Source organism: Ambystoma mexicanum, chromosome 2p (genome assembly GCF_040938575.1).
Source record: "Ambystoma mexicanum isolate Mex_15411 chromosome 2p, UKY_AmexF1_1, whole genome shotgun sequence".
Lineage (NCBI taxonomy): Eukaryota > Metazoa > Chordata > Amphibia > Caudata > Ambystomatidae > Ambystoma > Ambystoma mexicanum.
Genome location: NC_090923.1, coordinates 84,828,853 through 84,843,254, shown reverse-complemented (window position 1 = coordinate 84,843,254; position 14,402 = coordinate 84,828,853). Strand labels below are relative to the sequence as shown.

Genomic DNA, 14,402 nt, shown 5'->3' with positions numbered 1-14,402 from the left:
GGTCGCCCACAATTGTAGGGTATCCATCTCAGGCACTTGGGCCGTTCCGGATAACTCGCATCTTGAGGTTTATCAAGATGTCGCCTTGCACTTTTCCCTTCCCTCCACCCATGCACTTGCGCGATCTGAATGACACTTGGCCTAGTAGGATCGTTGTCCGTCTTCCCTTTGTTCCCCCCCTCCCTGCCTCGTCGCGCCTTGAAACACTTGTGTATAGGCGCGTTACAAATGCCATATCATTCTTTTCCTGATGTTTGCTAAAACCTAGGCCTTTTCCTCCTTTCTGAAAATTCTTATCTAGATGTTTTGCTTTTTCTGCAGTATGTTGAAATGTATGCTTTTCCCTTTATCCTGGACGCTTGCTTTTAGATGGCTGCATTGCTGCTTCTCACTCACCTGCTCTTACCCTGTCCTCCGCTCCCCTTCCCTCCTACTCTTCTCTACCTCATCACCGGGCAAGGTCTGTGCGGCACTGCTCTGAGGGTCTCATCCAAAAGCTGTACCTCCTGATCTTCAGGACACTTTCCTCCATTGCTCCATGCTAGGTGAACTCGGATATTACTCCTTGCCACTGTGCCCTTCCAGTTTCTTCTCTAGCACGCCCTTGTGCACCCTCTATTCTAAAGAGAAAGTGAACTTGTAAGTTCACTTCTCCCCACCCCCCCCTGAGAATTACCCTTCCTCCCCATCCTGAACTCCTCCGCTCTCCCCCTTTTTGTTACCACACATGTATGCTCCTGCTATGGAGAATCTTCATTTCTGTGCCAATTCCCTTCAACCTTAGAAATCCCTAGCTCTTTTGCTTAGGGCTTATGATTGTTTCCTCCTGAGTGAGCAAAACCTTTTTCTCACACTCCCTCATGTGTTTTTCCTGACTGGCATTTTTGTGTTTTACTGTTTTATGGAGTCTGACAAATGCCATAGGCATCTGCTTTTTGTACAATGACACAGTACCTTAGACGCAGTGCCACTGAGCAGTCCCTTGGACTTCTCTGAATGTTTAAATGCATTTTCTTGGGTGAACAACCGCTCCCAAGAATCCTAAGATGATCCCTGTCTTACTTTTGTCTTTGTGGGACCAGCACACACCACCCTATGTGGTGTGCTGGGGGTTACCTAGTAATTCCTATCCCACTTCTCATGTAATATTTTGTTACACTAACTTACTTTAAATGGCTGCTGGCAGAGGTTTCATTTTATTACCAGTGTGCATCTTTACCGCAGGCTGAACCCTCAGCTGCAGTACAGCGCCCATGGGGTGTCCATTTTCTCAAAATGGCCCCAGTCTTCTTTTCGCCATTTTCTGTTAGTTTCTTCTGGGCTTTTACTTTGTTAGTTGAAACTGGTCTGAACCCTTGGTGTGTTTTGCCTTTGGCGGGCTTCAGCCCTGAAAGCCGCACAGGTTCCAGTGTCTGGAAAGGCAGGAAGTGAGGAAGGGTCCCAAAACTTCCCTGTTCTTGGTCTCCAAGTGTGCCTGAATGAAGTCTCGATTGGCCGAGCCACCCTGCTGTGTGATTGACAGCATAAGCTGTGAATGAAAGGGAAAAAAAAAAAAGAAAACGCATAAAAAGTGATATTTTTGGGACTAGGGGCAGAGACGACCACTGGAAAGGAACATCCTAAGGCGTGACGCCAGCAGACCCTCCTGGACAACAAAGTGTCCGGTTAAGCCGTGCTGCTGTGCTGACCCCGTTTCCATAGCGACTGGGAAGACCCATTCGGGCGACTTCCTCCCTTGTGCTGGTGGGACCAACTAGCCTCAAAACAAGCTTCCATTTGGCGCAACTCCCGCCTTGCTGTGCCACACCAGAGCTGCAGAAGCCCAATCCCAGGGGTCCTGTGACCATGAGTGCATTGTGTTGCGAAGTCCGAATCTGGTAAGATCTTCGTGGGCATCCCGAGGAACCTAAACAAAGGAAATCTTGATCCAGAGTCCCCTCACCAGAGTCCAGGACAGAGGGAGCAAGCAAGCTTCTTCCAACAGGAGATATTAGTTCATTGACGCCGAGGAAAAGGTGCCAAAATAATGAAGTGGCGCTGAAACAAAGGAAATCCGTACCAGAGTAGTCCCTCTCCCGCGTACTGCCGCAGGAGCTCAGACGGCCTTCCTTTTGTCACCACAACCAAGGTCCAGGAACCAGGGTCTGCCAAGCTGTAGCAAGGAGGATGCCTGCTGGAACATTTTTGTTCGAATCACAGGTACTGAGCTTGGGGTGTTCACCTTTTAGACATAAATTGTGCTTCCTATCCTGCGAAGTGCTTTTGTTCCACATTAGAGTTGATACCAACTCATCTGAACAGCTGGTGCCCTCTACAAAGTAGCCCACTTGAGTTACTGTGATTTCTTCTTAACTTACTAACTTTGTCAAGTCTTTACCCAAGAAGTGCATCAGAACTATTGACTTTGTCCATTGACTTTGGCCGTCCTAGCTCCCTAAAGGCAATACTAAAGGCAATATTTGTTCCCTCATAGGTTATAATTGTAATTACTATTATTGCTGGATAAAGGTTTACCTGCCTCACTTTAGGAGATTGTAATTGTTTTACAAACTGTTGAAGGTATGTTCTCAGTCATTTTCTAACCTTTCCTTCGCAACTCAAGAACTGAATTGGTAACTGACAATAAGTGCAATACGGACCTTAACTGAAGTCCCATCCGTGTGCTGGAATGTGTGTTCGCATAAAGTATGTACCAACTTTTATTGTCCTTTACAAGCTGAATCCAAACTTTGATGGATTACTAGTAGATAAAGCCTTTTAAAGAATGCTCATTTAAACCTTGTGTATATTATAAAAATATATGTATATATAATTAAGTGTGTAAGTGTTACTTGGCTCCTTGTACTTACAGATTTCCATTGTAAAGCTCTACAGCTCACATTACCCCTCTTAAGATTAGCCTGGCTACTTAGTCACATATGAACTTGTGTAGTACAGGCTATATTAAAAAGGTGGGTTCCCTAATACCAAGAAATAAGTCTTGTGTAGTCCTCACCAGTTGGACTGCACCACTTCGTACCCAACAGCTCCGAATTGTCTCACGACCTAGTAGGAACGTTGTTAGTCTTTGCTGATCAGCCTCTACCTCCACCCCCCACAACCCTCCAAACTCTCCCCCCTCTTCTGCTACTGCACTTGCTTGTTCCTTTAGGAACATGGTTCATTTTCATCTGGTATCCCTCCCAACACTTCCCCTCCTCCTGTCTCTTCTGTCACTGTACTTGCACGCTCCGAATGGTCTCATGACCTAGTAGGAACGTTATGGTTTGTCTTCTCTGCCTACCCCTTCCTACCCTCTGCCTACCCCTTCCTCTCCCTGCATTCTTGTTACTACACTTGCATGTTCTGAAAGACCTAGTAGGAAAGTTTGTTTTCTTCTGTAACCCCCCCTGGCCCCCCTTCCCTTGTCTTGTCTTGATGCGCCTTGAAACACCTTTTGGCTGTAAAGGCGCATTATAAATACCCACTAAATACCAATAAATAAAATAAACTTGTATACTTTTACATGTGTGCTTAAATAGTAGTGGCTCGCAACCACAATAGTTACAGGAAAATAACAGTAATGACAGTTCCACTGTTTAACTAGTTACAATACAAACTGTTAAGTACTACAATTTCCAGACCAAATCCTTATCAAAAGTCTTTCCCCTAGTCTATATAGCATGTGTTTTCTCGGAGGCAAATGAGTGACCAGAGTGGTCTAGGTGCAAGCTGTAGGCAAGTCAGGATAGGGTACAGTTGTAGGAAAGTCAGAGTTCCAGAGGATATCTTCTTTAACAGGTATTAGCTTCAGAGTTACTTGTTCAGGGACTTCAGAGAAGGCTCCCTACATGTGTTCCAGCATTATGCCTGGGCAAGTGATGTGGGGAAAATCCCATCCACACCTGCAGCCTCAACAAATTCACACAAGACGGTAAGTATTACCCAATCCAGCACAGTACCTTAGACAAGAGCAGCTACGGAGTGGATGCCTTCAGGATGCAGCAGCACAGGACCCGGTCCCTGGATTTTTGGTTTGGAAACTAAAGAACCGGACACTGGATGGGAACTTGCAGCAGTCAGAGCAGGCTTCCAGCAAAGGTTTCTTTACAGATTCTTGCGGCTCTGTAGATTTAGTGCCTTTTTACAACAGCCAGATGAAGAACTAATATCACTGGCCGGATTCTCTTCACTCATTTGGTCCTGTGGTGAGGGGACTTCAAGGATTCAAATCGTGCCTGGAGAACCAGCTGGAGTCCTCCAAGGTTTTGGATAGATTCATACTTCGTAAGTATGCACTGCACTCGGGCTCGAGGTCCCAGTGTATTGGCGGTTTGCAGCCGAGCAAGGTCACAGCACGTCATGGGATGGCTCAAAATCAAAATACAGCTTTCAAGACTAGTTGATCTCACCAGGCTCTGGGTAAGAGTCGTCGTATTTGGGACCACCAGGTCGATTGGTAGGAAGGCGGATTCGGCTCCAGTGGTCGACTTGTCAGAAGCTTCCAGGATCAGAGTATTTATCAGGAACTACAGCACAATTTATGCAAATTATCTGCAGAGAAAGGGGTGCTCTGGCTGTCCAATCGGGACAGTCAGCACCCACCCCCCCCCCCCCCAACCCCTCCAATTGGGTGTTGGTTTCTATCAGGCAAGGTGAAAGATAAAGAGCTGCAGAGTTTTGGACTCCTCCCTAGCTATCTGCCTTCCCAGACACTCTGGATCCTATGCGTGGAATACAAAGGATTACCACTGAAAACAAAACTTCCACTGAGATAGTTTCCGCCTAGAATGGCACGTGAAGATCTCAGAAACGAGCAAACGAGAAATGGCAAAAAAGGAGCTCATCATTCTAGCAGAATTGTGGCTTTTTTGTGCATTATCAAGGCTGATTTAACAACCTGTGAGTAGTAAGACTAAAACGTCACCACATTACAACCACTGCCACCAGCTATTCATGTAAACTTGCAAATGTAACAGAAATGTTACCAGCTGAGAAAGGGGATACATTATATCCCCCCAGCACTCCACATAAGGTGGGGTGTGCTGGCTTACTTAAATCAATGTAAAGGGGATGTGCACCTAAGAAATAATGATAATTTAAAAGAAAGCCACTGCATTTAAAATGATGTGTGCTGCCATAGTACATTACAGACAGTCCAAAGTTATAGGAACTATAACTCCAATCACACTATGGAGAGACAAAAAGGTCAGCCATAAAAAAAGAGGTGAGAGGAGAAAAGTGAGTGTCCTAGGTATACAAGGAGCCTCCACAGAGTTACACCAATAATTCATGTTAGACAAGTATCTAAAACCGTCAATCTTTAGCAAACCCAATTATATACAAATCACAGGAAAGTATTGCCACAAAAAACCTTATAAACATACACATTAACCATTGGAATAATAGAGTTACATATGATTTAATTACGAGTGTTAAACGGAGGAGTAGTTCGATGAAAGGAAAAGAAGAATAAAAAGACAGAATAAGCACATGTATGGCTTCTCTAAATCTTATGAAGTCCAACCCTAACATGGTATGGGGTCTTTTGCCCCAAAGTTACAATATATAGCCTCTTCGGGTAAGGCATTTAGAAATGGTGCAGTGGACTGCGATGGTCATTTGGAAAGTTGTTAAAAGTTAAGTATTTATCCAAATTCAGGTAAGTACCCCACTCAATCGTATTCACCAGGTAATACATAGGAAAGGAGGACCGAGAACTGCACCAACACCTGACCTTTAACGAAATACAACGTAGCTGTATGTGGGTGCAAGTAGACCGCTTAACCTTTGAAACCATCCAAAAGATTTACGTTGATGCAAACCAAGTGAAGATAATCAGACTTATAATATTAGTGGTCGCAGTGTATTCACCCTATTTTAATCACACACCATCACATAGGACTCGTTTGCTTATGCAGAGCCATGACGCACATGAAATTTGAATAAATTGGTCATGCTCAGCTAAAAGCGGGTTCGGCTAACATGTGTAGATCGAGGAGACGGACACTTGTTGGGATGTAAGGTTACTGGGTCTGGTGTAGCAGGACTGCTGCCATTTTCATAGCTGCTGGACCTAGTACGACTCATTTGTGGCATTCATTATACAAGTATTTATCGGCCTAACAGAGAGCAAACGCTGAACTTGTGTGAGAAGTGAAATAAGGCAGAAACATCAGTGACCGCACATTGCACCTCTCATGGCATTACTCTGGCATCCCTTCTTGTCTCTCCTGCCACGGCGTAGACAGCAGAGGGGTTTTAGGAATGCGTACATTATCTGGACATGGAGCACCACTTTCCACAATGGATAGCGCCACACTATAAAATCGAGTGTATTGCAATCGTCAAGGCAGAACACATGTGTAGTGCAATTACTCCAAAATGAGGAGTTCCTGCTATCCACAATTTAACGATGAATGCAAACAGATTTATATAATGGTAATTATTTCATCGTCGACCAGACTTTTGACTTGCCATACTGGACACTAAACCAGCTAACGGAAGCATAAGAAGCAGCCAAAGAGCCAGAATATGAGCAGGCCTGAGGTCGCACTGACAAAAAGGAAAGACTGAACACCACACTGATTTATTATAGGATATTTTATTTTATCGCGCTCGTACACAAGTGTTTCAGAGCGCATTTTTATTCTTTGGACTTAATTTAGTTGCGATTCATGATTTAGTCCAGGTTCTTGATCGGATATGCATATAGCACTTTCGCCAAAGCATTGTACATAGAACCCATTTACATACATTTATCATCCCAACCGAAGCCGGTACTCATTTATCGACCTCAGAAGGATGAAAGGCTGAGTGGGCCTTGCTAGCATTCGAACCTGTGCAAATCAAACAGATCGCAACAGCGAGCGCTCCACACGCTGAGCTATCTTTACAAACATATTCAAAGATTATGGATGAAAAGCACATTATTCAAATAGAACCTCCTACTTGTACTGCACTTGGCATCATGATTTTAAATCTAGAAGGTTTGTTATGCTGGAGATAAAGTACACCTTTTAATACTAAAACAATATAACATATCGGCATAGACACAAAGCATACCATTTGTCTTCCGATCTGTGATGAGGAGTGTATTTAATACGATAAGCAACAGGATCCATCTTGCCATCTTCCATAACCAGTTTCATCCTCAATGTGACCTCACCTTCTGCAAACTTGCCTTTCTTCATTCCCTGTACAGGGGGACATTAAACCAGAAAAAACTAAATATTTGTGAACTGCCACTCTGGGGGGACGGGACAGGAAAAAATGCAGAGCTGATCCATATCAATGGCAGTAAATATACATATGGTTTGAACACAGATTACTTGGCTTGAAGCTTTAAGTGGGCACAGGTCTGCCCCAGGCATACTGCAATAAACAGTTTATCCTCCAGTCACACTCCCGGTACGTTATGCTGAATCCCACAATAACGAACAAGGAGAGCGGGGCTTGCGGGGGGGGGGGGGGGGGGGAGTTCCGTGCTCCCCTAATACAGTATAATCGGTGCGGGGGCTGCAGCGTGTCACCCGCATGCATGTTGAGGAGTGCGGCGGAAATAAAGTATTGAAAAGAAAAAAAAGGACCTTATAACGGAAGTCCCTAGTTAGTTTTAGGACAGGAGACATCCGTTGCTGGGCTGAGGGGCGAGTCGAGGCACCAGCGAGGTAAGTAAGGTTTCAAGGGTTGCAGGTGGGGGAATGTGGTCAACTATGATCAATGGGACCACTGCATGCTGCCGTTTTTGGATTCGACAGTTTGGTCTCTGAAATGACGGAGTGCGCAGTGATCACATAGATCCCAAATGCCTGTGCTTCAGCTTACCCAACCATCTCCCCTCGTACCCACCTAGTGCGAGCAATTGTTTAGCCTAGAGATCAGAACTCGACTTACCGATTGTCGGCTTTTCCCCAATGTTTTGTCCTGCCCACAGTTGCATTGCTTGCTGCCTGCCGATTAATCGTACTGCCCATTGCCATATACTGCCTATTGTCACGTGTCTCATTGTGCAGCACCCTGCTCCACTTTCCACTGTAATGTACTGCTTTTCAATTGCTGCCCTCCACCTTACTAGGTCCTGTACGGCGTCTATTCCGGCAGCACCATTTGTCATAGTACTTCGACACCAAATGCTTACCTGATAATGCTTTAAGTTTTGATTTAAGATGTATAATGCCTTACTACAAATTGTACAGCCATTGTCCTACGACTAGTCGCACAGCCACACGCCTCGCCCCTCGCCCTTTAATAGTACCACCCACTGCTCAGAGACTACGATTCCCGTGCCACTGTCTATTATGCCAGCAATCAGTCTCTGCTTGTCACACACTGACACCTATTGAAGCACTAGTCTCTGCGCACCAGACGAGATACCAACCACGGTGCAGCCCATCTTAGCAACGTAACTCAAGTGCCATGTCTAGCACAATTGTATTGCCCACGTTCCTACTTCTAATACCAGTAGCAAACTACCACCTAAAGAAATCCCTGCACCACCACTACATCATGGATCAGCCCTGCACAGCAGGTGCCTTTATCCAGGTAGGAATAGGACAAGTCCGCCTACACTGCGCTCGCCATCACCCCATTCCTTGCCCCACTCCTTTCCGCAACACTGCACCTTTCCCTAGCCTACAACCTACCTACCCAGGCTCACAGAGCAAAGGTTTGACCTCACCTCACTCGCCAAGGACAGCCTTCTACCCACCTTGTCACCTGACTTACCTACAAGACTCCACCGGCTCACTAAGAACTGGACAGAGATGCTTACGCTAACTCCACCCACAAAAATACGATGCATTGGCTCTCCAACACGAACTCTACCTTCGCTCTCATACCCCCCCGCCCCCACAGGTTCTATGAGAACGTATCCTCTCCTCTCGCTCACACCTGCAGCCAAGTAAATTACACCACTCCTCCATGCCCACATACACTAAATGTCATGAAACCACATAAAATTGACCCCAGTAAGGCACTGACCAGCACGAATGCCCCCATTCTAAAAGGGAACTCATTAACGCCAGGTCAATCACGGCACACGCACTGGATACTGCCGACATCACATCCAACGACCTTGACTTTCTAGCAGTCACAGACACTTGGCTCCGCCCAGCCTCAGCAGCTATCCTCAGCCATCCCAGAGGGTTACACCAAGTATAGGGACACCTCTAGAGGAGGCGGGGTTGCCATACTCGTTAAAGGCACCCTTAACATGAGGATATTCTCTGACCTCTCTATTAGCACAGGAGAAGTCATCACCTTAGAAATATATCTTACACCCACCTGTACACTCACCCTCCACATTATCTGTAGGCCCCATGGAAGCATCTCCACCTTCGAACACTACATCTCGCAACTCGAAACCTCACTCTAAAGCTCTAAAGGTAATCATTATGGGCGACTTTAATTTAGGCCTGAATGACCACTCCGATATCCATGCAGATCACCTAGCCAAGTCTATGGAAGCCCTTGAATTTACTCACAGAATTCTGGCCCCCACCCACGTAAAAGGACAGACCCTTGACTGGCTAGCAGACAAGAACTGTACTACCAACATACTATCCAACTGCTACACCCTGGTCAGACCATATCATAATCTCTACCTCTACAGTCAACAATATAAATCAGAACAATGCTGTCATAGCATCCAAGGCCCCGTCTAGAAAATTTAAAAATATGAAGACAGACAACATGTTACCCCTCCTATCGCCGCTCTTAAATGCCAGGCACCCTGACAATGACCCACCAACCTTGGACCGTCATTACAATCAAATCATGTTAGATGTGATTGATAAAGTTGCTCCCGTAAAAAGCAAATAAATAAACACTCAGCACACATCAACCCCTGGTTAACCTCAGAACTCAGGTATGCGTGCTTCAAAAAGATCTGCAGAATACACTCAGCACACATCAACCCCTGGTTAACCTCAGAACTCAGGTATGCGTGCTTCAAAAAGATCTGCAGAATACACTCAGCACACATCAACCCCTGGTTAACCTCAGAACTCAGGTATGCGTGCTTCAAAAAGATCTGCAGAATACACTCAGCACACATCAACCCCTGGTTAACCTCAGAACTCAGGTATGCGTGCTTCAAAAAGATCTGCAGAATACACTCAGCACACATCAACCCCTGGTTAAGCTCAGAACTCAGGTATGCGTGCTTCAAAAAGATCTGCAGAATACACTCAGCACACATCAACCCCTGGTTAACCTCAGAACTCAGGTATGCGTGCTTCAAAAAGATCTGCAGAATACACTCAGCACACATCAACCCCTGGTTAACCTCAGAACTCAGGTATGCGTGCTTCAAAAAGATCTGCAGAATACACTCAGCACACATCAACCCCTGGTTAAGCTCAGAACTCAGTTATGCGTGCTTCAAAAAGATCTGCAGAATACACTCAGCACACATCAACCCCTGGTTAAGCTCAGAACTCAGTTATGCGTGCTTCAAAAAGATCTGCAGAATACACTCAGCACACATCAACCCCTGGTTAACCTCAGAACTCAGTTATGCGTGCTTCAAAAAGATCTGCAGAATACACTCAGCACACATCAACCCCTGGTTAAGCTCAGAACTCAGTTATGCGTGCTTCAAAAAGATCTGCAGAATACACTCAGCACACATCAACCCCTGGTTAACCTCAGAACTCAGTTATGCGTGCTTCAAAAAGATCTGCAGAATACACTCAGCACACATCAACCCCTGGTTAAGCTCAGAACTCAGTTATGCGTGCTTCAAAAAGATCTGCAGAATACACTCAGCACACATCAACCCCTGGTTAACCTCAGAACTCAGGTATGCGTGCTTCAAAAAGATCTGCAGAATACACTCAGCACACATCAACCCCTGGTTAACCTCAGAACTCAGGTATGCGTGCTTCAAAAAGATCTGCAGAATACACTCAGCACACATCAACCCCTGGTTAACCTCAGAACTCAGGTATGCGTGCTTCAAAAAGATCTGCAGAATACACTCAGCACACATCAACCCCTGGTTAAGCTCAGAACTCAGTTATGCGTGCTTCAAAAAGATCTGCAGAATACACTCAGCACACATCAACCCCTGGTTAACCTCAGAACTCAGGTATGCGTGCTTCAAAAAGATCTGCAGAATACACTCAGCACACATCAACCCCTGGTTAACCTCAGAACTCAGGTATGCGTGCTTCAAAAAGATCTGCAGAATACACTCAGCACACATCAACCCCTGGTTAACCTCAGAACTCAGTTATGCGTGCTTCAAAAAGATCTGCAGAATACACTCAGCACACATCAACCCCTGGTTAAGCTCAGAACTCAGTTATGCGTGCTTCAAAAAGATCTGCAGAATACACTCAGCACACATCAACCCCTGGTTAACCTCAGAACTCAGGTATGCGTGCTTCAAAAAGATCTGCAGAATACACTCAGCACACATCAACCCCTGGTTAACCTCAGAACTCAGGTATGCGTGCTTCAAAAAGATCTGCAGAATACACTCAGCACACATCAACCCCTGGTTAACCTCAGAACTCAGTTATGCGTGCTTCAAAAAGATCTGCAGAATACACTCAGCACACATCAACCCCTGGTTAACCTCAGAACTCAGTTATGCGTGCTTCAAAAAGATCTGCAGAATACAATTGGCACAAATCAACCCCTGGTTAAGCTCAGAACTCAGTTATGCGTGCTTCAAAAAGATCTGCAGAATACAATTGGCACAAATCAACCCCTGGTTAAGCTCAGAACTCAGTTATGCGTGCTTCAAAAAGATCTGCAGAATATAATCAGCACACATCAACCCCTGGTTAAGCTCAGAACTCAGTTATGCGCGCTTCAAAAAGATCTGCAGAATACACTCAGCACACATCAACCCCTGGTTAAGCTCAGAACTCAGTTATGCGTGCTTCAAAAAGATCTGCAGAATACACTCAGCACACATCAACCCCTGGTTAAGCTCAGAACTCAGTTATGCGTGCTTCAAAAAGATCTGCAGAATACAATCAGCACACATCAACCCCTGGTTAAGCTCAGAACTCAGTTATGCGTGCTTCAAAAAGATCTGCAGAATACAATTGGCACAAATCGTCAAACTCAGCAAACAAAAGCCTCTTCCAGACAGCAGCCAATAACTACAAAAAGGCAATCCTCTTAGCAAAAAGTGAAATCTATAACCAAAGAATAGCTAACACCCAATCCAATACTAGAGAACTCTTCATTCTCCGTGAACTGGAATCTCCAGCACTGACTCCAGACCATACAGTGAAAGATGAGCAACGGTGCTCCAATATTCAAAACGCGTTAGCGAACACAATTCTCGCATCAAACCAAAATAGAAAGAAAAAAACCCCAAAAAAAACGAAACTTTGGCTCACCCAATCTCAGACAACCCCGCCCTCCCTAGTGGAGGCTAACAAATTCTCATTCTCTCCACTCTCAATCCTAACCACGATAAATATCAAGAGCTTAAAGCCATCTAGAAGCAAAGGCAACATCTGCCCAGCAACAAAAAAGAAAACGCCTCCGAATTCAAACCTTTCATTACCATCCTTATCAATAGCTCCTTTGCCACTAACTGTTCCCAGCGACCTAAAAACAGCTCGGGTCTACCCCTACTCATGAAACCAACACTAGACCCCAACATCCCCACCAACTTCATCCCCATCACCACCTTACCATTCCTTTTAAAAATACTTTATCGTGCAGCCTATCTGCAGATACAAAACTTTCTAGAAAAAAAATAATCCCCCCGAGCCGAAGAAAACCGGGCTTCAGGTCACGGAACAGAGACTGCCTTACTAGATCTAAAAACGCAAGTGGATCTATATCAAGAAAAAAGGGGGGGGGGAGGACTATGCATTCTCCTTCTCTTGGATCTCTCTGCAGCATTCGATTTACTCAATCATGACATCCTCTGTCAGCATCTAAAATGCACCTCCCAATTCTCAGCAGATTCCATCAAGTGGATTAAATAATTTCTCACGAACCGCACCATGCGGGTCTTTTCTGACAACTCAGCAGCCCCGTCAGTCCCTGTGACTTGCAGTGTACCACAAGGCACATGCGCGTCACCGACAATTTATAATGCTTTTACTAAGCTTCTGTTGAATTAACTAGATAACATGGTATCACGTACACCAATTACGCAGATGATACGCAAATACTAATACCCATCACTGGATGCCATGACCCCAAAAATTTAAACAAGATTTATCTTGCCATTCAGGCGTGGATGGCAATCAACAAATTGTGTCTCAATGACGATAAGACTGAGTTTATCATCATTGGCAATAAAACACTCAACCTCCCTCCGAGCTACAAATCCATCATAGACGGTAATCCTATTACAGTTGCCAATGAAATAAAACCATTGGTAGTGTATTTAGATTCCACTCTTACCTTAGACCAGTTAACGCGGTCGTCTCTTCAGCAGCTCACACCGCCAAACTGATACGAGCCAGCAGACAGTTCCACTCTGCCGATAACTTGATCACCATGGCCAGAGCCCCAATATTATCTTGGATAGATTACTGCAACTCACTATTTGCAGGAACCAGCTCAAAAAACATCAAAACAACTTCAGAACAACGCCATTGGAGCTGCCTTAAACATCCCTAAATGTGATCATATCTCTGCCATCAGGAGGAAAATCCACTGGTTCCCGGTTCAGGATCGAATTTCAAAATATTGACGTTCACTCCCAAATTTATTGCTAACAAAGCACTGCTATACCTCTGCAATCTCACCTACAAAGCCGACTCCAACAGACCCACCCGTTCCCAGTATACCAATCTCCTCATCACCCCCACATACAAAAGACAGAAAGAAGGAGCAAGCTTCCCCAATCATAGCTCCCAAACTATGGAATGCCCTCCCTCCTCACCTCAGAAATGACACCTCCTTCTGGTCCTTCAGAAAAAAAGTCTGAAAACCTTACTCTTCAAAACTGATCTCTTGCAATAGCTGCTCCGACTTTAGATCTATACATGCATGACATGTATGTAACGTGTACATATATGTATATAACTGTATTCTGTGGAAATTTGTAAACTCGGTAACCATGAAAACAGGCTTATAAGAACTTGTAATCACCTCCTTTAGCATGTAATGGCGCCAGTAGCCTCTGGGCTTTGAGCGCTTTATAAATCAAATCAATAATGCACTGCTTCATCCCACCTTTCAACATGCTCCCGCTATTGCCCGTCAGTACCTTAACAGGCACACAGCACTGCCCCTAGTCCTGCCTGCGAGGGTCGCTCCTTTAGTAGCCCCTTCAAAACACCACAAGGTAGTACCTCTATAGTCCCAGCCATGACCCCCAACACACAAATGTCAACTTCTTAAATTAAATTCCTGCGATTGGAGAAACGTAGAAGCAAGACAATCTCCAAGGAACGGCACATACAGGTAGTGTGGCTTTTGTAGTATTTTATGGA

The 14,402-nt window shown here is 45.1% G+C and overlaps 1 protein-coding gene across 1 annotated transcript in view; it reads right to left on the bottom strand.

Moving 5' to 3' along the window:
* The window catches only part of QARS1 (glutaminyl-tRNA synthetase 1), a 950,222-nt gene that overhangs the window by 316,008 nt on the left and 619,812 nt on the right, over positions 1-14,402 (bottom strand). The window contains exon 14 of the mRNA XM_069643299.1: positions 7,045-7,175. Coding sequence (XP_069499400.1) covers positions 7,045-7,175 — 131 coding nt within the window. The remainder of the gene's footprint in view (positions 1-7,044; positions 7,176-14,402) is intronic.